We start from the raw sequence: 26,711 nt of genomic DNA on the forward strand, positions 1-26,711 counted from the left end.
TTTTATTTTAAAAAGTAGTAACTGTGAAGATTGTTGATAACATTCTTTGACTGTAAGCACAACGATTATGTTACACGACCCATATAAGTATTCACCCTTAACAGCCTTTGCAAATTTACAGCTTAAACAGAAGCTGATAACCTAACGACTTGCAGTTTTCAATCCTAGTTTGCACATGCGGCAGGCTATTTTCTGAAATTTTTTTGATCACCTTTAAATATTGGTTTAGTATAAATTATTCAACGTGAAGTACGATAAAGTGAGTGATAAATATTCTTTTGCAGAAGAAACTAGAGCTTTATAATTTAATTCTTTGTTTGATAACTCGCTTAACTGCAACTCTGAACACATAAGAAATAGTGTTCATCATCGTTGTGAAATCAAAAAGTGTGTTCTGATACCATGCTCTGAAGTTATAGTTAATACTGTAAGGCTTTCTGATGTACTTGTATGATGAAATAAATGAAATGCAAATGCTTGTTTTAAAACATTAAATTCTTTAGGTTTTAAAGATTTAAAATAATGATGGAATTATTTTGAATTGGTCGCAGTTTCTAAGATTCTTTCAATTAAAGTTTTATGAAATAAAAAGCAACTGACTTATACATGTATATTAAAATTGTTTTACAAGTTTGTGTTATGAAAAATAAATATTTTTTATTGATAGAACTTTTGTAGCAACATTAATATTATTTGAAAAAACGAAATAAAAGCGACTAAAAAACTGTTAGATAGATACAAAAGATAAATTGTTATACAGAATTAAAAGCCAAGAGAAAACTTTGGTTAGCAAACTTTGATAAAAATATTAATTAGTCAGGAATACAAGTCTCAGTACGAAAAAAAAAAACTAACAAAGAGCTTATGGAGAAAACGTTAAAAAACTACTTATTTATTGCGTCGTAAAGTACTTTTTCGCTTATTATTTTATTAAGTTTATAATAAATACGTTTTTAATAACAATAAATAAAATAGTTAGGCTCTTAATTTAACAATTACTCATACGCCTAAAAACGTTTGAATATTGAGAAATAATAACAAATCAGCCTTGACTACCTTATATTTTAATTAAATAAAAAAATAATTGAATCGAAATAAAATTAATTACTAACAAAAAATAATAATTAAAAATACATGTATAAGATATTAGGATGATAAAAAGTTAAAAATATAAAACACAAACCGTAAAAACTGCAAAAACTTTTATATGACATTATAGCATGTAGTATCACATAACTAAAAAAAATCAGTTTGATAAAGTGTGTTAAACTGTTAAAGCTAAAATTGGTAAATGTTTTTATAATTCTTACAACAGAAAACTATAAGTACTAAACTTTTAGTTTTCAAACATTTGACTTAAGACTACTTCAAATTTGTTTAGCATACTAAAATGGTTACCAAATACAACATTGATAAAAATATAAATAATCATTCATATATCGCAGGGGTCGGCAAACTGCGGTCCTAAAAGCCAAAATGACGGAGTACTCAAAATATATTTTTTTCAAAAACAGTAATAAGAAGAAAAGTGTTTGTCGTAACTTATAGATAGGCTCTTAATTTAACAATTACTCAATGTTAGTGCTCTACTATGGCTTATATATTAACATTTTGGGCTTGAAATAGTGTTTTTATCTTGATACTAAAAATGTTTTTAAATAAGTGCGGCCCGCAAAAGACTTTTTTTTTATACAGTGAGCCCGCGAGCAACTTTTAATAGGAAATTTGGTCCGCGACTTATGAAAGGCTGCCGACCCCTGATTTATAGCGTAATTTAGCATTTTTAACTAAAGTCAAAAGTGCAAATAAAAACTTCATAGTAAAAAATTGACTTGAAACCGTTAAATAAGTTTGCTGCTTGTAGTCAGTTTAAATTACAATTCCTGTTTATTTTTACAATCAAATTAAATCGTTTATGCATTAAAAAAAAGTTTTAATAATTTTAAATATTACTTGTAGCTTAAATAACACATGATAAAACTTGCTTTTCTTTCACATAATGTTTTTCGTTGATTAAGAAAGAGTGTGTACTGATTTTAATTCCTAAAAAAAAAGTAAAAAGTACATTAAAAATTGTAGTCATTTTTCTAAACCAAGAATAGACCAACACGAAAAGTTTAAGGAATAAAAACGATACTACTTTAGTTAGAAACAACATAACCCATTTTTAGTAAGTGTTAATAAGAAAAAAAAAACAGTTTATAGTACAGAAATTGAAGTGTTTTTATTAGTTGTTAAACCAAAAAGTTCTAAAGCATCCAGTAGTGAAATAATACAGATTATAATTTACTTAAAAGACTACTGACTTACGAAGTCACATGAAATCAGTAAATATTAAAAAAAATTACTAATCTCTAAACAATTTGTTTAAATTATATGAACAAAAATATATACGTATGTGTTTAATAACATCTCTTTGATATTTCTAAACAAATTAGTTTTTTATACAAAAACGTTTTGATATTTTTTTTTTTCATGAACATGCCATTTAAACAATTTTTTGGATTTATTCACAAACGGCTTGTAAAGAGCTTTTTTTTTAAATTTAGTTCTTTTTTATGATATGAATTAGTTAAAAAACACGCTTTATAATCTTTGTTTCGTTGGAGAAAAACTTTAAATTTTTATTAAAACTAATTTAGCGTCATTTTTTGAAAACATACTTATTATTGTAGAATTATTAACTACTATAACAAATAATTTTACCTACATTTATCTCCCTTTTAAGAAAAATAAGGTTTTTTTAAATATCATATACTTGAACAAAAAAAAAAAACTTACATAAATTGCATAATTAAATGCATGATTCAAAAGAATAATTAAAAAAATAGTTGTTATCAATTTCCTTTATAAAAAAGCGTTACTTTTAGATTCTTCTAGAATTATTTTATTAGTCATAATGATTGCAAAAAAAATATTTTTTTGTTTTAATTAAGTTTTAAAAAATATGTGAAATGTGCAAAACACAACTAAATTAAAACCTTTGATTTTATAATTTTAAGTATATTAAAAAAACCAAGAGTTGCCTCCATAAACCTTTTTTCAAATTGTCTTATAATGCGTAGTGTGTTTTTGTAATAGTTGCTATATGTAGAAAATTTTCAAACAAACAATTTCAGGTGAATTTTTTAAGGTTCTATACAACTTTTACATAAGGGTTGTTTTCATAAAATCTATTTCTCCCCAATCTACGCTTCTTCAGATAGTTAAAAAATTTCACATATTGTTTGTGATATTTCTTAAATGTAAATTAATTTGCAGCTGAAAGTTCAAAAATAGCCACTTTTATAAGCGCCCTTAATATGCAAATACTACTTTTTTTTTACATAAAAAAATAATTCAACGTTTTTAACCATTTAATACATATAGAGAATATCGTAAATAATTCCAAAGCGCAAACTCTTAAATTTTTCTTAAAATCTAGAATAAATAATAAACAGTGCATCAATAAAAAAGCAATAGATGATTAAGCTTAACTTAATAAAAACCCTTATTAGAAAAATTAGTTAGCCCTAAAAATTAAAACTTGGACCGTTATTATTTCTGAAGTTAGTTCACGGCGAAAGTAATGTTTGTTTTTTTTTATGTATAAAGTAAATAGGCTTTGTTACTCTTTTAGTTAATTAATTATATAATTTTATTTGTCTACATCAAAGCTTAGCTTTTACGTTTAAATAAACTTATATTAATATTTAGTTGAAAATCTGTTAAGGTCATTCTTCTTTTTTTTTTCAAGAACTAAAGCTTTAGTTCTGTAACATATACAACAAAATATATTTTATTGTAAATGCTACAGTTTAAATCAAACAAATAATCTTCTAAATCATAAAAAAAATCACCTAAAAGTAACTTTATTTTTTAAATCTTAAGTTTTTTGTTAATTACATAAAAGATAATTCACATGCACGGTTCATTAGTCGTCTTGTTACCTATCTTAAAAAGGTAAAACATTTAATTTAATGTAAATTTTCAAATATTTGTATCCATTTGTTAATACTCAAGTATTACTAATGGTGTATATACAGAAATTTGTAGTTGAGCTAATAAGTATATCTACTTAACAAACTTACTTTAAGATTTCCTATTAAATCGAAGAATAAGTTAAAACCACACAAAACATTATCAAATTTAAGTAAATGTTATTAACTTTACATCTAAACATAAGTATAATCTTTAAATAGTAAGACTTTTTTAAAGGCTCATTCTTGATAATTGATAGTTGCTATGACCTTAAGTATTTTTGTAACAGTTAAAATAGAAACAGTTTAATGCTTGACAACCAATTGCAAAAAAACTTAATTATTAAAAAATAGTAAAAACTTATCACTAAGTACTTTAGTCATCGCTACAATGTAAGTCATAATACAATTAGTTAGAATATAACTTTTTCAATTGCCTAATAAATTATAAAAAAATTAAGTAAGTTAGCTATCACTAAAGATTCATAAATAATCTTTTGTAAGGTCATATTGCAATCTATTCTAAACATAAATGTTTAATATTAAACTATAACTTAAAAAAAGAGAACAAACTGAATTTTATTAGTATTATTAATTAATTAACATATTTTATACTGCTGTGCACAAAATTAAAGTAATTACGTTCAATTGCAGTTTTCGTAAAGTGAACAAATAAACCAACAAAAGATTTAAACGTATGATAGTTAAAACATATTAATACTTTATACAGGAAGTATATCTAAATTACTGTACAAATAAAAACTAAGGTAGTCACGCATAAAATATAAAAACACTTACTTCCCTATAAAAGAATTTGTGCAATGCAGAAACCTTGTAACATTAGACAATAAAATATGTAGGCATTGCAATAGCTTTCGAAGTAATAAAAAGCAGTTGATAGGTAGTTGAAGAAAATTCTAAAAGCGAAACTATTGATCAAGTATAAACAATACTTTAATAAAAAGTTTGAGAATGTTAGTAAACTGAGTAACAAAAAAAAAATTAAGGAAAAATTTAAAATCACCAAGCTTCTACACAAAATTATTATACTGGACAAACTCAGCAAAACAAACTAAAGAAACTATGCAAACTGTAAGTAGATTTTTAGAAACTCACTAATTATATTAGAAATAGTAAAGAATAATAAAGTATCTAAAAATACAAATCGCACTATCAAACCTTTAAAGGCACTCACTAAACAAACATTAAATTCATGATGACTGAACAGTTTCAGTAAACAAAAACAGTTGGTTTTTTCAAACAAGACTAGTTTTTTATAAAATGTTTGCATAACCTTTTTTTGCAAATATAACTATGTGGATGATATAGATCAATAAATCGTAAAAAACAAAACAAATGTGCAAAATAAAATGTAAAAAAAAATATGAATAATTTCTTTTTTTAATATTAACATGTTTACAATTTAATTGTAATACACAAAATTTAGCTTGGATATAAGATGTTTTGAAATAAAAACTTTCAAATATTTTTGAATTAATTTACTGTTCTTCTAGTTCAGGTTCAGTGATTTCAAATATGTCAGGTTTTATCACCAGAAGAGGTTCAGGGAGAATGAACAACACAACTTGATCTTTAATAAACTCAGGTAAACTGTGTAGGAGTTCAAACTCCCTCGAAAGCTCAACAATTTCATTGTGCTTTAAAACACTTGTTCTGAAGTCAACTTCTGGATTGGCATGCTCAAAAGTCGTTGGTTTAAGCAAGATAGAAGGAGTTGGGTTTTGTAAAATAGACTCCCTAAGGTCAATTAAAGGATCCGAACGTTCTAGCACGTCTGGTCTTATATCTATGACTGGTTCACTCATTTCCAATGTAGTACCTTCTAAATTTCCTCCAATTAGCTTATAGTTTTCAATGTCCTCTTCCATTTCGAAAACGTCAGTTCCTCGACTCAGGTGCGGCTCAGCTGTTTTCAAAGTCGAATTGCCTCTTGCTATTTTCGGTAAATTTTGGACCAGTTTTCCTTGGTATTTGTTTATTATACGTGGTCCTGCAAAACTAAGACTACCTTTTGAGTTTGCTGTCATCTTTGGTGTCTTCCAGTAGAACTTACCACCTGATGATCTTCTGACGTTTGCCGGAACATTGTGATGCAACCTGTCTTTGCCCTGTTTTCTCATTTTGGCCGTAGAATAACTTAAGTTAGTGCTGCTTGATTTAGCGCTCATTTGTGGCAATGAGTGGGAAAAATTGTCATTGTTTTTTAAAGTACGGAGCACTGAACTATTGAAACTAAACTCATTTTTACCAATCTTCACTATAGGTTTTGTTACAGTCAGTTCAGAAATGTTGTTTTGTAAGATTGGTGATGTAATTAGTAAGTCATCTGTTCCCTGTAAGTAGTTTTTGTTATTAAAAGATAAAATTATAGTTATTAATGATTCTGTAATCATGAACACATAAACTTATCTATAACAATCAAAATTGGGAAGAGATTTTACCTATTCTACTAGTGCAGAATCAAACATTTTTTCATGATAATATTGAAAAAATAGAACACAAAGAATTGAAGTTAGAAAATTAATGATCAGCTATAATAAAACATTTAGCTCCAATAATTATAAAATAATAAGCTTCAAAAAAGCAATAGAAAGAAAAATTTGTTAAACATAATCTAGTTTAAAGACCTCTAAAACTTATTGAATTGTCAGAGTTTTTAACTAAAAAAGTATGTATGCAACTATCACAAATACTAGATAAATTAAATTTCTTAAGACAATAAAAAAACATTATAACTAAGTTGAACATGGTTCAAAACATAATACATAATATAGTTTTTGATCCAATTTAGGTTAGAAATGTATACTGTATAGACTTATTTTTTATTTATTAACACCTAAATCTAGTGCTAACTGAAACTTAGTTAATAGGTGTACAACTGTAACAGGCTTATTGGATTATCTAAACAGATTTTAGCTTGCAAATGTTGGGAGACTTAACCATTTTAAATGAAAAATATTTAATACTTAAAAAAATTTTAATCTAAGAAAACGTAATTTTTAATATAAACGTTATACCTTTAAGACTTTATAACAACAATTTAATCAATTCATTTTAGAATTACATCATCATCAAATGTTTATTAAGAAAGTATGACTGAAATCAATTATTAACAAAAGTACCTTTTTATCAGATTTAAACCATAAAATTAAATATTTTTATACTGTTTTTTCCTTTATAATTTTTTAAACTCAAATTACTTCATAATAATACTAGTAATGCTTAATAAGTATATACTTTAATACAAGTACTTTTTATGCTTATTTTAAGTTGACACAAAGCATAAATTATGTAAAAACAGTTACAAAAACTTGTACTACACAATTTCATACTCAAAACATATACTTATTGTAATTCTACTTAATATGCCTGAAGTAATTTTCGCACAAAGAGGTAAAATATGCGCGAAGGGACAATTTTGCACGAGTGGTCATCTTGCATGAAGAGTAATTTTTGCTTAAGAGTAAAAAAAGTAGAAAAAATAACGGACTGAAAAGGGTTAGGGGTAACAATGAAAGTAGAAAACAGTAATAAAATTAACAAACGAATAAATTAAAATAAGAAAATAAACAATAAGAAAACTAAGTTTACCAAGGGTAACGGTTATAGGTAACAGTGATAGTTAAAATATAAACAAAAGAATAACAGTAAATATAATAAAACAAAAAAAACTTCAACCCTTGTAAAAGTGTCTTTGTACAAAAATATCTTTGTGGAAAAGTGATAATTTTTGCAAACGTTTCCCTTCCGACATATTTGACAACTACCCACTTAATATATGGTTACCACTGAAAATTGATAAAAAAAAAATTCAAATAACTAAACAAAATTCCTGACTTTGCTATAGAAAAACTTATCGTAATAAATATGAACTATTAGATTATTTTAAAAGCTGATAGCCTTTTTCAAGAAGATTAAATATCATTATATTCTCTTAAACTGTATACATGTAAATATATATATACATATTTAGGGTTGCCACTTGTTTTTTCAAACATTTTTCCAGGTTTTCCAAATTTCTTCCAGGTTTTTAAAGGTACACATTTTTGGGTCTATTTTTAGTTTTAAGTTAATTTATTTATAAGAAACTGTGCTAAATAGTATAATAACATTGAAAATATACTGTAAAGTTGCTTTAAATGTGTTTTTTAATAAAAATATTTTTTGATAAAGACAAAAAATCTTATCTATATGATAGATTTTTTGTGTATCATCGAAAAATTACTACTGAAACTGTTAGAATTATTAAAAATTCTAGGTTTTTCGATCAAAATTCCAGGTTTTTTCCAGTTTTTTTTTTTTAATTTCTCAAATTCCAGGTTTTTCCAGGTTATTTTTGCCTTAATTGTCAAATTCCAGGTATTTCCAGGTAAAGTGGCAACTCTGTATATATATATATATATATTTATTTATTTCTTAATAATAAACAACAGTTTTTCAAAACTTTGTCATATTTGAGATATTTTTATCTCACATAATCCTCAGAAAAGCTTTATTTTATTAGATATGTTCTGCAGAAATTTAGAATTTAAATGCTTTTTAATTATTGTGACGTAGTCTTTAAAGTAGCTTAAGTTTGAATATACGCTGCTTTTTGTTTTGTTATTAGTTTAAGAACTTGTGCATTTTGAAAACAATCTAATAGAAATATCTCAAATATGAAACATCTGTAAAAAACTGTCGTTTATTATATAAATAATTATTTACCGCCAATCTTACTTGTTGAGGACTATTGACTAAAACCTATAAAAACTATAAATATACATATGTGTATGTAAAAACAAATTGTACAGTAATCTTCCTTTATTGTACCAACATATGTTTCTGTGTGTTAACGAATCAACACACTTCAACTGGGTTGTGTAAAAAAATAATTACTGTAATGAAAGGATAAAGCATAGAATAAAGTAGGTGTATACATGTTATATATCAAATTAAAATAATTACTACAGATAATAGTTAAGGGCATAGGGGGGGGTAAACACCCTTTTTTGGTTTTTGATCTTATTTTATATAGTTTTTACTAAGTTACAAGATGCTTTTTACAGATTTTAAAAATTCAAAATAATTTTTGAGATATAGCCGGTCAAAGTCGGAGGCAACAATAGGTTTCTTATGGGAGGCGCAAACTAAAACAGCAAAAATAGACTATTTCACTAAAAATCTATCTTCTCCTACGTTTTTTGAGATAACTACCTCAAACTTTCAGGAAACGTTCCTTGATATATTTAGAAAATTCTGTCGGAAGGTATTTGTAAAAAATTGAAAAATAAAAATTTTATAAAAAAAATAAACAAAAAAAACAGTTTTTTTTTAGTTTTTTTATTATAAAATTTTTATTTTTTAATTTTTTTAAATTCTGTTCCGACAGAATTTTCTAAATATTGCAAGGAACATTTCCTGAAAATTTGAGGTAGTTAGCTCAAAAAATGTAGGAGGAGATAGATTTTTAGTGATTTCTAGTTATTTGCCGTTTTAGTTTGCGCCTCCCATAAGGATCCTATTGTAGCTTCCGACTTTGACCGGCTATATCTAAAAAAATATTTTGAATTTTTAAAATCTGTAAAAAGCATCTTGTAGCTTAGTAAAAACTATATAAAATAAGATCAAAAACCAAAAAAGGGTGTTTACCCCCCCCTATGCCCTTAATAATAAGTAAAATACTTAATACTAAATCTGACTGTTATAAAATAAAAATTACATATGTTTATATATATGTACATTAAAAGTTTGCTTTTCATTGAATAAAACTTGGCTGAAGACGCGTATTAAACACAGAAACAGTTGTCCCAAGCAAAAGTTTATTTTGTGTGTTTTAGTTTTATATGTATATATATATAAAATAATATGCTTAAATAAACATTAACACTTTCCAAGGAGCCCACTTAAAGGGCTTTTAAATAATTTATTTAGAAAAGTCAATTTAAAATACAGAACATACTTTTCATAAAAACAAAGATTGTTTTCAATTTTTTCATATGAAAAAGCTCCTCTCAAGATACAATTAATTTTTAAAGTATTTCATAGTTGTTTTAATTGTAGTTATGTGAATTTTACTTGTTTGTTGTGGTGGAAGAATAGTTTTTGCACTAAATATTTGTACTGTACAATATTCAATAGTTACATTATAGTGTTTTTGTCTAACTTTTGAATCATTGTTTGGCACAGTGCTATTTATTTAAAATCGTACTAACTAAAGTCTAAAAACAACCTCTGTTTTTATGAAATGTAAGTTCTGGTTTTTTTTTAATCAAATATTTTAAATAAGTTATAAGCATAGAGGAGTAAATAACTTTTTTCACAATTTGATCTTATATAATAGAGTTTTAACTAAGCTAAAAATGCTTTTTACAAATTTAAAAAATTTTAAGCAACTTTTTAGATAGAGCAGGTCAAAGTCGGAGCCAATAATAGGTCCCTTATGAGAGGCGCAAACTAAAATGGCAAAAAAAAGATTATTTCACTAAAAATTTAGCTCCTCCTACGTTTTTTGAGATACTTCAAACTTTTAGGAAAATAAATAAATTATACAAAAATAAACAAAAAAACATTTTTTTTTGTCATAAAATTGTTGTCTTTAAATTTTTTTAATTTTATTTTGACAAAAATTTCTAAATATTCCAAGGAACATTTCCTGAAAGTTTGAGATAGTTATCTTAAAAAACGTAGGAGGAGATAGATTTCAAGTGATTTCTAGTTATTTGCTGTTTTAGTTTGCGCCTTCCATTAGGAATCTTTTATAGTCTACAACAGGGTTTCCCAAAGTGGGTGGTACTGCCCCCTGTGGGAAATTTTAGTAAGTTGGGGGGAGGGCAATAATTAGTAAAGGGGCGCAATTTAATAAAAAAAACTTACACTAGATATTCTTGAGTTGCAGATTAAGAGCAAAAAAAGGTCTTAGGTGTTTTAAATGGTAGTGTGGTAGGAGTGGGCAATAGCCTTTTTAATTTTTCAAAGGGAGCAATTAAAAAAAAAAAATGGGAAACCTTGGTCTAAAACTTTGACCGGCTATATCTTAAAAATCTGTAAATAGCAACTTTTAAGTTGCTTAAAACTTAATAAAAGGAAACTAAATTGTGAAAAAGGTGATTACCCACCTATGCCCTTATATATATTTATTTATATCTATATAGAAGTGTGACTTTTTATAGAAAAAATTACTTTCACTCACTTTTGTTTGGAGTTCATTAGTTTTGATCTTTTTAGACTCTAAGCTTAATTTTATTATTAAATAGTCAATAATAAACAAAACATTTACAATTACAATATCTTAAAACTTGGAATAAGAACTCTAATGTAAATAGTGAGAATATTGTTCGTACTAAGTGCAGTACCAGAGTTTTAGTAGGTCACCATTACTGTGTATAATAACCTAGGTTTAATAAAACTTGTAAACATAATAGTTTTATAAATATAAAAAATCAGATAAAACATTTAACAAGAAAGTATCACAGTCAATAGAACTTTTATAATTAGCATGTTTGGAATCGTAATAATTTTTTAAGCTTAAGTTTTTCGATTTTGTAAACAATAATACTACTTACTACTATGCCTAAAATACATCTTTTGTCTAAGTATTAAGAGCATAAGGGATGTAAAACACTTTTAAATATTGATCTCATTTTAATTTCCTTTTACTTAGCTATAAGTTGGTTTCCACCATTTTTTCAGTTAAAAAAAAGTTTATAAGATATAAGTTGACAAATTCGGAGTGTTTAATAGGTTTTTTAGAAGTGCAAAGTCGAAAAGACAAAAACACTATTTCTTCAAATATTAATCTTCTCCTACAATTTTTCAGCAATAATTCTCATACTTTTTCAGCCTAATCTTAACTTAATAGTAAAGAACCTTATAACTTCTAAAATTTCAAATTAAAATAGGATATGGTGTTTTTTGGCCATAAATTACTACTTAATTTATTCACAATCCACAATAGGTTTTTTTATAAAGCAAGGAACATTTCATGAAAATTTAAGTTCAACTATTTTAAAAAATAAGAAAAAGATAGACTAGTGATTTTATATATTTTTCAGTAAAAATTTAATGTTGTATTATATTATATTGCTTGTATCTAAAAATTTTTATGTTATTTAATTTTTCTTAAAACTTTTTTAAAACTTATTATCCAACAAAACCTTTCAAATATTTCATACTTTTGTATATAAGCCATTGTTAAGGGCATTGGGAGACGACATTTTTTTTACTAAAAATAACATTAGCTCTTATGCAAAAGCTTCAAGTACAAACTAAAAGCCAGTTTTTATAGAATCAAAAAATCTTATTTAACTTTTTAGATACTGTAATTTTTGTAAAAAAAATTCAACACAAACATACAGACTGCAAATCTTTTTGGGTAAATTTTCTCTGAAAATTTAAAATTCATAAAAAATCTATCTTCTTCTTAGTTTTTTAAGCTAGAGACCTCAAACTTTCAGGAAATGACCGTTTCATAGTTTAAAAGACTTTTAATGTTGCAATTGTAATTATATAAAAAAAAATAGGTGGTTTTTTTAATAATTTTTACTTTTCAAAACTAAAATATTAATGCATTCAATCTTTTTTAAATTTAATAACCGATTTTCTGTAAAAATATGAAAAAGGTTAATTTTTTGTGAAATATTTTTTTCCTGTTTTTTGTTTGTGTCTTCTATTACCTACCTATTGAGGTCACCGACTTGGATTGCTTATATCTCAAAGATTACTTAGATTCTTTTTAAAAAGTTGAAAATTTCTGATAGCTCAGATAAAACTGTATAAAATAAAATTAAATTTTAAAAAACAAGATAAACTTCCTTTGCCCTTAAATTTTTTTTTTAAATGTTTTTAACTCTAATTTATGCCTTTAAAATTTAAGTAAACAAGTTTATGCTTAGAGAAACCAATCACTAACTTAAGTCAATCACCATAGTTAATTTTTTTTATTAATACTCACTTCTTTTAACTAAAGACATTTTTATTTTATTCAACAATATCCGTTTTCCTGTCTTTTTGCTTCTGTAGCTTTCATTGGTAGTGAAATTACTTTTTTTTCTACATTTTTAGATTGCAACCCTAAATACTGTTTTGCAACTAAAGTTTTATAATTTATAAAATAACCAATTAAATGTTTACAAAATAAAACAAAAATATACATTTTTTAATTTTCCTCATGTTTTCATTTAAGGCCATAGGGGGGTCCACTTTGTTTTTTACAACTTGATCTTATTTTGTAGAATTTAATCTGAGCTATCAGACACTTTTAACTGCTTAAAAAACTCAAAGTAACTTTTGAGATATAAGCGATCAAAGAAAGGGCGTTCAATAGGTTCCTTATGGAAGGCAAAAACTAAAAATGCGAAAAAAGACTATTTCACTAAAAATCTATCTTCTCCTTCATTTTTTGAGTAATCTTTCTCAAATTTTTACAGAATGTGTATTATTATACTTAAAAGAGATCTATTGTAGGAATTTTTAAAATTTTGAGTAAAAAAAAATTATTGTCAAAAAACTACCCTTTTTTTTAGTTTTTTGTGGATAAAATTTTTATTTTTCAAAATTTCAAAAATTCCAACATTCAGATTCTTCAAAATATTAAAAGGAACATTTCCTGAAAATTTGAAGTCTCTAGGTCAAAAAATGAAGGAAGAGATAGGTTTTTAGTGAATTTTTAAATTTCCGAGAAAATTGACCCCGAAAAATTTGCGGTCCATACGTTTGTATCGGAAACTTTTTACAAAAAATAAAATATCTCAAAAGTTAAATTATATTTTTGAATTCTATAAAAACAGACTTGTAGTTTGTATTTAAAGCTTTCATATAAAAGCCAAAGTTATTTTTTGTAAAAAAAAAAAGTCGGACCCCCCCCCCCCCCCTATGGCCTTAACAAGTCTAAAAGCATGTTATTTTTTATTAATTGCAAAACTTATTTGAAATTTATATTTTCTACTTGGACCACAAATAATTCACTTACGAAAAAAATGTTTGTTTATAGCTAACTCTACAGGCTTTATGCTTTAGTCATGCATATGTTCTTTTACTGATCATAATTTGTCATAACTTTGGAATTACCAAAAGATTTGTGACAATTGAAGCTAAATTTTGAAACAAACTTTTCTATATCCGCTCAGTCATAAAAATTGACTGAGATTATTTTATTAAATTTTCTAGAGATGATTTTATAAGAGTTTTTAAATAAAAAATATATAAACCTTTTTTCAATTGCTTTTTAACTTATGAGAATGAAAATTTCCTGATCAGAAAAAAACAATTGGCCTTAACATTTAGAACATTTTTAAGTCCTGAATTTACCTTAAAATTTTGCATACAAAAGTAAAAACATTGGTAAATAACAAAAAATTATCAAAAACTTTAACAACCAATTGGTTATTAACTATTCAGTTAAAATACCTAAATAAACAAGTAAAAATATACATACTTTATATATACATTATTATATTATATATACATACTTATAAATACACAAATTTTAAACAATGAAGGAATGCTAACCTTTTGGATGGTAACAAGAAACTTATACATTATAAATAAACAAACATATATATCTAAATTAACAAATTCAAAACATAAATTTACACTCACAAGCTTTATATATGGAGGATCATTTTTGAAGGTAGTATTGTCAGCTTGAGTGTCTGTCAGAAGTGGTGATGTAACTTCATAGACAACATTTTTGCTTTCAGTAAGTATTGGAGGTATATTAAGTTTGAATTTTCTTTGAAACTTCTCAGACTCTCTTCCGTAGTTTGGATCATAGTTAGCCATGCACTTGAAATTACTTTAACTAGACAGACATAAAAACATATGACTGTAAAACTAAAAATATTTTTGTCTCAAGTAATAAAAAATTTAATACAAAAAATGAAGTACTTAAACATATGAATAATGTTATTTTATATTATATGAACATTAAAAACAGTGCTGAATTAGCAAAAAATGTGTTTATTGAAATTTAATACAATATAATCATTTTTGTTTGTATTTAACTTACAATAAACTATTAAACAATTAATAATTTTGTTCTACAAAATTAAAACAGGGCTGCTACTTTTTTAGTCAAAAAAACTGTCTTAAGTGACCTTTAATTGTCCAGAGTGACCTTTAACTGTCCTGAGTCATCCTGAGTTTTTATAAACTCATTAATGTTTTTTGATTATTATAATCATGTTTTTTAACAAAATTAATCATAAAAGAAAATATGTTGAAACTTGATCAAATAAATCTCATTCAAAATCTAGAAAAAAAATCTGTACTGCGACTTATCACTGTTACATTTCAACTTTTATTTAAATTTTAACTTAAACTTAAAACTAAAAATGTTTCTTAAAGTATTTCTAGAGAAACAGGGTTGCCACACACTCAGGGAACTCAGGGAATTTTCAAACTATAGAAAATCTCAGGGAAACTCAGGGAATTTTGGCATTTTTCTTTTAACTCAGGGAAACTCAGGGAAGTTTTGATTTTTTCTCTAAATTTCAGGGAAGTTTTTGAAAATCTCAGGGAAATTTTTTTCTAGATCTAGAATGAGGTTTAGTTAATCCAGTTTCAATATTTTGTTCAAAAGTAGTAATTTTTATTATTCAAGTGGTTATTTAGAATTTTTTTAGCCATGCAGCTAGTTCTTCAATATTCTTAGTATTAACATTATAGTTTTTTTAAGTTTTAAATTTATATTTACTTTAGTAAAATCAAACAGTTTAGAGAAATGAAAGTTGTTGTTAACTATTCATTGAAAAGTTCTAATAAACTTTTTATTTTTAGTTACTTATGTAGTTTAAAAAAACACTATGTTGTGCTATTAGTTCTTATTTTTTAAATAATAAAGTTATTTGTTATTTGTTTACAACTACTTGTTTTCAGTAAAAAAAATTAAAATGAATAAAGATTAGTGTTGTATTACTTTTGTTAAAAAAATAGAGGTTAAATTTTTGTTTATAAATAATAATTTCAAAAGTAGTAGCAGTAATGGTAATTATTTTTTTAGTGTGAATGTTTTAATATACTTTACAACTTTTTTGCAGATTTAATTTAAAAGCTTTTTTAAGTATTATGAGTAAAGTACAGTTTAAAACCTTGTTTAAAAAAAGTTGGCTTAACCATGAAGACTTCAAAGATTTGTTATTTGAGGATGTAGACAAAGAGAAGTTTAAATGTAAGTGGTGTGGTGATGATACACCAATGGCCTTATCCAACATGGGTATAAGGGCATTGAAATCGCACAGTATGTCAAAAAAACATCTTAAATTGAAAGCCTCTAAGAGTAAAAATAATGCAATTACTTCTTATTTTGGTGGGGCTAATAGTTCAACTAGTATATCAGCTGCAACTTCTTCAACAGCTGCTGAAATTTATTGGGCTCTCAAGTGTACCAAAGAAAACTGGTCAGGAAACTCTTGCGATAATAATAACACTTTATTCACTACCATGTTTCCTGATAGTGAAATTGCAAAAAAGTTCTGCATGAATAGAACCAAATATTCATATATAACAAACTTTGGTATAGCCCCTTTTTTTAAAGATGTCTTAAAAAAAAACAGTTTTGTGCTCGTCTTTTTATTCCATTTCATTTGATGAGTGTTTCAATAAAGTCTTGCAAAAAACTCAACTAGATTTGGTGGTGAGATGCATGAAGAAAAAAAAGTACACTGTCAATACTTTACTTCAGCATTTTTAGGTCACTGTACTGCAGATAATTTTAAAAAAGCCCTATTGATCGAAATTCAAGAGTTAAACCTAAAAAATTTGATCCAAATTTCAATGGATGGACCAAATGTGAACGTTGCTCTTGCAAAAAAAGTTGACTTTGATAGAGAGGCCTCAACTTATTAACACAGGGTCCTGCAGCTTGCACATTATTCATGGTGCATTCAAGTTCGGTGTTGAAGCTACACCTTGGAAAATAAAAAAAGTTTTAAAACATCTCCATTGCTTATTTGATCACACATCAGCCAAAAGAGATGACTATGTAACTGGGTCAACCACCTTTCCTTTATCATTTTGCGCCACAAGATGGTTAGAGTCAAAGCAGGTAGCTGACAGAGCCATTTTAATTTGGCCTAATGTTGTTAAAATAGTACAGTACTGGAAAAAACTGCCTGGTTACAAACAGCCACCAGGTCAAGATTTTATAACTATAAGCAATGCTATAAAGGATGATGTATTAATAGTTATGAAATTGAATTTTTTTAGCTTTGTTGCCTCAATTTTGGTTCCATATTTAACAAGGTATCAGGAAAACAGCCCAAGCATTCCTTTCATGTATGATGATATACAGAAGTTAGTATACAAGTTAATGAATATTGTTTTTACTACTTCTTTCATGGAAGCCCATTTAAATGGAAAAAAAGCTACTTGAACTAAATAATGAGCATTTTCAAAATAAAAATTTTCACAAAAAAGATGCAGAGTTAGGATGTGCTGCTTCTACTTTAATTCAAGATTTGCTAAATCAAGGTAAAGTTTCTAACATTTTGTTCAAGTCATTTCACAATGAATGTAAACTTTTTTTATTTGCTATAATAAAAAAAATTAAAATAAGAATGACTGTTGGTTTGAACTTTTTAAGAAGGGCTGCTGTTTTAAATCCGGCATGTCTAATTGGAATGGGTAAAGACCTTTGTGTCAGAAACTTTACAAGGTTGGTCCAACAACTTGTCAGCATGAAGATACTAAAAGCAAAAGAGGGTGATGACAGCATTAATCAATACATTGATTTGTTAAGTTCTTCTAACACTCAAATACTTTTTGAAAATTTTCTTGAAAAAAGTCACAGTTTAGACACCTTTTATTTTGACACACTCGATATCCCAAGCAAGTATAAAGATTTAACAAGAGTCCTTGAGACCGTTTTTGTGCTTCACAATGGCCAGGCAAGTGTTGAACGGGGCTTTAGCTTAAATAAGAAAGTAATATCAACTAATATGGGAGAGATGACAATAAGGTCCGGAAGAATGATCAAAGATCATCTATATGCAAACAGTCTAGAACCAAGCACAGTTGAACTAAGTTCTGAATTGTTAAAATTTATAAAATCTTCTAGGGCCCAATATTTGGCATATCTTGAGCAACAGCGCTTTGCTAAAAATGTTCCAAATAAAGGTGATGCTTTGAGCAAGTTAGGAGAACAAAAAAGTAAACTTACAAAGCAACTCAAATGTTTGAATGAAGACTATGACAAATATACTGCAGATGCCAACAAACAGTCTGATTTAGAAGCAATGAAAGAATTATTAGCAAGAGGAATAGCTGCTAAGGACAACGCAAATAAACTTGAAAATAAAATTAAAACTATTGATTTAGAAATTGCATACTTAAAAAAACAGTATTAAGATTTTTTTATTAGGTAATGTGAAATTGTTTTAAAATCAAAATTATGTTTTCAGTTATTTAAAATAGATTGTGTATAAACATCTAAAAGACATAAAAAAAAAATTTAAGATTATTTTGTATCAGTTGTTAGGTATTAAGTTGTACTTTGATATGAGATATTTCTTTAGCTATTTCTTTAAACTTTCTTTTTGCAGGTTTTTTTACAATAATGTTAAGCTTTTAAGTTTTATTTACTGCATTCAGAACAGTTGCTAGGAAAGACATACAAGTCATAATGGAGTTATTATGTATGCATTTAAGTGAGTTCTTCATGTGAAATAATTATTATAGTATAATTAAATTTTATCAATTAAAATGTCAAACAAATTAAACTTTATTCTTTTATGTAGAAAGTTAACTAACAAGTTTACACAAAGTTGTGCAAAAATTTAGTTTTTAATTTTTAATTGGTTTAAACTTTTTAAGATTGAGTTTTTGAAAACAGTTTTTTTCATAAATTTAATGCAGAAGCATACACATACAACCTTCCTTTTATTATTAAAGAAGAAAAATGAGAATAAGTTATTAATAATTTGTGTTAGAAGAGAAAATTTTTTTTTAAGATTTGAAAAATACTCAGGGAAACTCAGGGAAATTTAAGGTTACTCAGGGAAATTTTTGGTCACTCAGGGAAGATTTTTTGGCTCAAAGAGTGGCAACCCTGAAGAAAGTTAAAACAGTTTTAAAAACATGAAATTTCATCATTTAATGTTGAGTTTAATAAAATATAATTGGTTGAAATGGATTGATAGTTTTTAGTTAACTATAAGCAAAAGAATTTAAAAGTGTCAAAAAATAATTATTAAGCTGATAAAGGCGTTGAAATCTGCTATGTAAAACATATTTACATAAATCAAAGCTTCAAAGCTTTGTATACTTAGTTGTTTAAACTTCAATAGACTTTTTACCTAGTAAAGTATTAGAAACTTTTAAAATAATATATAAATTAACACTATTACTTTTTTAACATAAAATTAACAATACCATAAAGAACTTCAAAAAATAGTAGTTATTAAATGATACTGAAGGAGTAAAACAGTAAATATACAATAATATATGTAGATCACACACAATTGAAAAGTAATTAACTATAACACCAATATAATTAAGGCTAAATAATAAGCATGATTATATATTAAAAAGATAAACCAGCAAGTACATAAATAAGAACAAGTTCTGTTTTACTGAACATTAAAACTCATTTTTGCAAGTGAATCAATTCCACATTCAACACTATCACCTGAAACGAGAGGCCCTACACCTTTTGGGGTTCCACTTAAAATTACATCACCTCTTTGCAATGTCATAACTTGACTGATGTGAGAAATCAAAAAAGGGATAGAAAAAATCATTTCATTGGTAGATCCACTTTGCCTTTCATTTCCATTCACATTTAGCCATAAATTCACATTATGTGGATCATCAATCGATTCAAGTGGAATAAACTCACTAACAGGGCAAGAAGTATCAAAACCCTTTGCAAAACACCAGGGTTTACCTTTACTTTTAGATTCACTTTGCCAGTCTCTGGCAGTCAAGTCTAAAGCAAGACAATAACCTCCAACATATTCCATAGCACTGTTTTCTGAAATTTCAAAGCCATCTTTGGAAATCACAATACCCAGCTCTACCTCATGGTGCATGTCATGACAACCTTTTGGAATCTTTATAGGGTTTCCTTGTACAACATAGGAAGTTGTTGGCTTCATGAAAATAAGAGGTTTTTTTGGAATAGGATTGTTTAACTCCAAACAATGGTCTTTAAAGTTTCTACCAACACAAACTATTTTACGACCAAATCTTACAAAGTTCTTCAGTTGTTGAGACATAATTCCACTTATAAAGGTCAAGTTCGAAGTTTTCAAATATATTGTGATGAAAGGTGTGATTGTGTGTATAAATATTTACTATTTTTTTGTTTATATACATTATGGATTTTCTGTGAACTTCATAACATTTTGCTTACTGACAAAGTTTTATTGATATATTTTACTGGGAGAATATCAGTTTTTAACTTCTTTATCAAAACAAAAGCTTTATAAAATTTTCTTCATAGAAGTTTTAACTAAATAGATAAAGCTTTAAAGTTATTTTAAGGGTTTAGAAAATAATTCGTTATATTTGTTTTTAAAAACATTTTATATGAACAAATGAACATAATTTTAAATATTTAGATGAAATTAAAGCAGGGTTTTAAAACTATACGATATCATTCCTTTAAGGGTGATATTTGCTATCATGGGTCGTTAATTAGTAAGGCAGCGAAATAGTAAACAGATAATTAACTACTAAAGTTCTAGACAAGACGTTAAACTGTATCCAAGTGGTGTGCGACTAGTTACGGAAAGTTTTTTTGTGCACTTGGTCCTTGGATCAAATATTTTGTGCGCTTTTTTTCGTTCAATAAACAATATTAATAAAGGTGCGGTATCTAATATAACTTTTGCCAAGGGGCCGTTTATACAATTGAATTTGGAAAACTTTGTTATATAATATTAAGTGACCTAAAAAAACCTTTTAGTTTATTGTTATAAACCAGTTTTGACGTAAATACAATCCTTACTACGGATTAAATTTATATAAAGCTAGGAAAAGAATTAAAGTAAACACGTTAAACTATTTTTTTGCTCGACAATAGAATAACTTGTTTGGGCAAACATACTTAAATATCAATCATTATTATTTAAAATATAAAATAACTTGTACTAATTTTATTACAAAAAAAAATTTTCGTTACATCATAACGTTTTTACAAAATAGTAAAAAAAAACCGTTTCATACATTGAAACGAACTTAAGTATTTTTTTTACCTACGATAGTTCGTTCCTACTTTTCCTAGCTATTGTATAAAAGCTTGTTCTAAAAGCTGTTATTTTGCTTGCTGCTAATATAGTTTTCTAACATTTTAAAATTTTTGTAAATGTAGTAGCTGTAGTTGCTCAAGCTTCTTAATTATTACACTTATACCATAAAGTGTCTGTTTTTGACGAATTAAGCGAGAAACAAAGTAATTCAAAACCGCTAGATATAATAGACATTATTATGTTTGTAATAATCGACTTTTTGTTAAATTACATACGACTGCGAAATGGTAATTTTGTTGCATATAATAGTTGTCATTGGAAAATCTAATTGTATTGTACATTCGTCGTTATGTAATTGTAACTTTTTTAAGCAGATTCGTTAAAAAAGGTATATTAAAATATAGCTACTTTAAACTTTATTTATACTTGAGCCTAGCTTGTTTAGACAGGCGTTGATTATTTAACTAAAAGAATTCATAAAAATTACTAAACTTAAAATAAAGCAAGTAAGTTAATAGTCACTGTAAGAAAATCCAAAAAAGAAATACGCATTAGCTATAATCAAGAAAAAATAAAGTATGGCTTTTGTAAAGATTATGGTTCGCGGAGTATTATACTTTTAAAACTTATCCAAATAAGCTAAGATAAATAAAATCATTTTACATACTTGTCAGACTTGACGCTATTAAAATTGTAAGTAAATTGCTAGTAACTGTAATTGTAGTATTTATTGTTAATTACGTTGTCTGAATTTTTATTTTCAGTATAAACACACAAAATACTGCGAAATACAAGAAGAGTTTTTGTTCAATTATACGGCATATTTTTTTTTTCTTACATTGAAAATGTTGAAGAAAGAATTTCCTATTTCTGGCTCAAATGGTTTCTCCCTTAAACAATTTATTAATTTAACACAAAATAAAATGACAAATTTTTCAATCAGGTTAGAATATGTTTATCTAATATTTTTTAAACTGTTAGATAACAGTTTTTTTTTTATTGTTTGCATTTACAACGCTAGGAACAAGCAGAAAAAGTTTTCTCAAATTAAAATTAACCATCCCAATTAAGTTAAACATGATATATTTAGATAAACGTTCAAAAATACTAATATAGCGCACTAGTAGTATTGTACGACAAAGTTTATACTGCTCTACTTTTTTGTTTCCGATAACTATCAATTTTTTTAATTTACTTGTAATAAACTCGCATAAGTGAAATTGAAATAACAAAAAGTATAAAGTATATGATGAAATATAATAAGTAGGTTGTGTATGGGCTTAAAATATCATAATTAAAGTTTTGTTTTTTAAATTATAAAAAAAAATATTTTAAAACTCTTTTTTAAATAAAACAATCACTATGTTTAATATTAGATTATGTCTTTTAAATATATCTTATTAAAAAAGATTGTATGATGATCAGGTACATCTCTTTGAAACCTATGCTATTTTAAGCAAAATTAAAATAGAAGGAAAACTTTAGATGGATCGCTGCAACCAGTATTTTATTATTTAATTGTACTGAAGTTAGGTGAATTGATTGTTCATTTTCACTGAAATTCTAAATTTTAAGTGTATAATCATACAAAATTTAGATAAATGTAGCCGTTTTAAAGCAAAAGTAATTAGTCATAAGTTAGAGTTCAGTTGTTTTATATAGAAAAAAAACACTTCAATAAAAGCTTATTTAAGTATAAGCCCGTTTTTAATAGTTTTAACAACATTTCAAAGTAAAAATTTATATAATTAGTAAAAGACTATTACTCTAAAATTGTGCAGGAAACTAGACAAATTATAACTGATCTAAAACTTTAAGCTAAATTTTACTTAGAGAGATTTCAAATTCTTATTCTATAGTACATTACAAGGGTTCTTAAAAGATTTCATTTATCCACAATTTCGTAGCTAACATAAAAAAACCTAAACAAAAGTAGAAAATACAAAATAAACCGGAAGTACAAAAGTAAGTTCAATTTTTTAAATTCTGTTTTTTTTACTTTATAAAACCACAAATATGCTACGTAAAAACAGAATAATAAAAGTTTTAAGTTTAAAGAAATCCAAACAATTTCAACAAAAACGTTTGTCCTTCTAGCCAGTGTTTGTAATCGAAAAAAAACATAGTACAACGAGCTAGTATTTTAAAACAGTTCTTAAATAAAGCTTCCTTAAAAAAGCTTTTACAATACTTTCTAAAGACTTGGTTTTTTACTTAGTTTATTATTTTGTTTTGAACTTCTTATAATAATAACTTTACTTTAATGTTTTCAAAAAAAAAAAGTCATTTGAGCTGAGTAAAAACTTCAAATAAAAAGTACGTATGCTACACTTTACTTTTTAAGCACAACAAAAAGAAACATGTTACAGAAAAGCAAATTACTATTTTTTTGTTTTAAAAAAAGATATACTGTAAACCAAACAGTATAACTTTATAGAATTATAATTTTTATTGTTTATGATACAAATTGATCGCTTTTATTGAATAAAGAAATTACTTTTTATTATTAAAATATACATGCTTGCTCATAACTTAACTTAGAGTTTTTTTTTAATCATTAATAAATATGATTTAAATTCATATGATTTTAACGTTTTTACAAAAGTGTGTTTTGGTGCAGTTTTTTAAAGTTATAGCTTACTATTAATAAAAGGTAAGCACGTCTGGTTTGAATTATTATACGGTTCATTGTGAATATATTTGCCTGATAAGTCGCAATGAGGACAAAAGTAGGTCGCAGAAAGTATTAAGAAAGTCAGTGCTTAATTTCTAAATCATTACACGCAAGATTTTATTTCAGTAATCATTTGCACGGAAAATCAATCTAACAGTACACTTGTAATTAAGAATATCAATGTTAGTTATTTGGCTCAAGTTGTTTTTAATCTTAAACATACGTCGCATCGCACGCCAGAGGTTTTTATTCAGTAGGCCATGTCCAGTCCTTGGACCTTTCTTTGCCTATCTCGATCTATGAATATGGTCTAGCTAATAATCAACTTAAGTTATAAAAATATTTTATTATTCAACATTTTATTCATTAAACAGTAAATCGAAAGACTTTGACAAGACTTATCTTAAATCATATTTATAACTCTTTATCATCCTAATATTTGATATGTTGGTTAACCATTTGTGCTACATTTTATTCTACTTTATTATTGTCGAGAAATTTTCTGAATATTAAACGAAATAAGTTCTACTAAAGTTCAAAAAAGATAAGGATTACCTTACAAAAAAATGAGCTCTTGCAGACCTGAGAAAAAACTATCATTGTCAACTAAAAAGAAACCAAAATATTATTAAGTGTTCTTAAGTAATATAAACTTTATATAGCTTTGTTTATTTTGGAATTAATTTGATTTTTAAACTTCATTGATGCTTTGTTGTTGTGTTTTAAATTTTTTTCTATGTTATACAAAAATAAAATATTAATCTACTTAAAAAAAAGAATTTATTTTTATTATAAATAGAATATACATGTACTTATTTATTTTTTTTTTACAAAAATGTTTATATATAAAGTTTGAAAAGGTAATAAACTTTAGTTTTTTTGATTTCTGTTTCAATGGTTACAAAAATTAATCCTATCTTTACTGAATTCTAATTTTTATGCATGTATACTGAATAGACTTAGGTACTCAAAATACTCTTTATCTGTTTTATTTTTGTTTGATCAGGTCAGTTTAACCCACTAAAACGAAGTAATAAAATACAACAGTAAAAGAATTTACACTATTGTATACTTTGGTGAATAGAGAAAAAAATTTAAAATACAGACTACGATTAAAAAATAATCGTTTAGCATTTTTGTTGTAACCATTAATGTATAAATCAATTGTTTTCTAAATAGAAATTATTCCGTCTTTTGTACAATTGTTATTTTTGAACATTACTTATCGCAAGGAAGATCGTGTATTTAACAAGTTTCTTGTAATTTTTCCTCGTTTTCTGAATTTTTTCCCGGTTTTTAAAAAATAGCTTTTTTAATTATATTGTAGTATAAAGTTAAAAAGCTCAGCAACATTAAAAAGATACTGTAAGAAAATATAAATAAAAAATATACTTATTATAGATTTTGTTGTATTTTATTTAAATTTTATTCCTTTACTTAAAAAATTCTAGGTCTTTGACTTGAAATTTGAGGTTATTTTTTAAAGTTTCTAAGATTTTAGGTTTTTTTTATGTCTAAATTGTCAAACTTTAGGTTTTTTGGCAACCCTGATTTTTATATATTCTAAGTTTAAAACTGTGCTTAGTTATCTTTATACTCTTATACTGATACAGCTAATTTTATAAAGTTACATAGTTTAACAAAAATATAGTGTCCTGCAAAAGACTATGTAAAACTTTTATGGTCTGTTATGCACAAAATGCTGCCACAAATAGCCGACCAACTAAAGGAGGTCCTCAACCATATTATAAATATTTAAAAACTGTACAAAGACTAACTGAGTTAAAAATAAAAAACTTTGTTACGACAAGAAGCAAGCAAAAATGTCACAAATCAACTAACATGCTTTTATTGATACAGTTTAGGACTATATTTCGGGTAAATGTAAAATATGCACGAAGGGACATTTTTAAATAAAAGCTTTAAAAAAACAAAAAAAAAACAGAGTATAAAGTATTTATATTCCTTAAAGAAAAAATTTTCAGTTTTGAATTAACAGTGAAAAATAATATTGAATAGAAAACCTAGGAGGAATGAACATTTTAATGTTGTTTTAAATGAATTTACATTTTGCTGGCACAGAGAATTGATTTCAAGTATTTTAAATGTATTCTCTATCCTACGCTCTGACACAGTTGGTACAAGTAACATTGAAATATTTTTTAGCAAGAAGGAAATTGTTGTTTTATTACTTTAAATTTATTTAACTACTAAAGGTTTTTTCATGCACCAGGTCTTAAGACAAAATATTTTGAGCGCTTTTTTGGTCCTTCAATATACAGTAACTCTGTTAGTTCTCAAGTTGAACTTGAAAGTTATTTAATTGAAAAATTAGTTAATACTACACTTTTGATCATAAAGACCAAAATAGCTAAGGTTCTATTGTGTACTTAAAATTTTAGGACACATAATTTGTCCTAATCAATGAACTTTTTTTTTTTAATGCAAAATTTACTTGAAAATTTATGGACTTATATGTTAAGTTGAGCTATTAAATAATGATTTACGTTTGTAATTCACTTTTTATTATAAAAGAGGTAGAATAACTAGTAAATTTTAATAATATTTTAAAAATGTTAATAATTATCACTCAGTGTATATACTTTGATACTTTAAAAACTTATTCTTGTTATAACCAAGTATAAAGGTTTTATAGATATTATAATTTTTTACTAAATCTTCAATTATTAAAACTGTTTATATGATTAACTACAATATTAAACTTTATAGAGCAATTTTAAAGAATACTATTTTTTAAGGATTTATTTTTATTTTGTTTAAACTGTTGAAACTTAATTAAAGACTTTTAATTAAGCAATAAGAAATTGCTTGTATATAAAAATAGATAATTTAGCTAGAGTGAGGTATAGTAAACTGCCACAAGTTAAA

General features: G+C 25.8%; 3 protein-coding genes across 3 annotated transcripts; 1 reads left to right on the top strand and 2 right to left on the bottom strand.

Moving 5' to 3' along the window:
• Positions 1–4,538: 4,538 nt before the first annotated feature.
• Positions 4,539–14,788, bottom strand: LOC145849566 (uncharacterized). The gene is made up of 2 exons (XM_082954527.1): positions 14,559–14,788; positions 4,539–6,313 (listed from the first exon to the last, which is right to left on the bottom strand). Exons 1-2 carry the CDS (start codon positions 14,739–14,741, stop codon positions 5,459–5,461), a joined length of 1,038 nt encoding a protein of 345 aa, XP_082810653.1. The 5' UTR covers positions 14,742–14,788; the 3' UTR covers positions 4,539–5,458.
• On the bottom strand, positions 14,785–20,225 carry LOC145849567 (oxaloacetate tautomerase FAHD1, mitochondrial-like). Its single transcript, XM_082954528.1, has one exon. The coding sequence runs from the start codon at positions 20,171–20,173 to the stop codon at positions 19,526–19,528; it is 648 nt and encodes a 215-aa protein (XP_082810654.1). The 5' UTR covers positions 20,174–20,225; the 3' UTR covers positions 14,785–19,525.
• Positions 16,170–19,181, top strand: LOC145828519 (uncharacterized). Its single transcript, XM_082936275.1, has 4 exons — positions 16,170–16,496; positions 16,753–17,322; positions 17,642–17,881; positions 19,152–19,181. The coding sequence occupies exons 1-4, from the start codon at positions 16,170–16,172 to the stop codon at positions 19,179–19,181; spliced, it is 1,167 nt and encodes a 388-aa protein (XP_082792401.1).
• Positions 20,226–26,711: the final 6,486 nt, after the last annotated feature.

The sequence above is a fragment of the Thalia democratica genome, chromosome 2 (assembly GCF_965202585.1).
Source record: "Thalia democratica chromosome 2, ktThaDemo2.hap1.1, whole genome shotgun sequence".
Classification (NCBI taxonomy): Eukaryota; Metazoa; Chordata; class Thaliacea; order Salpida; family Salpidae; genus Thalia; species Thalia democratica.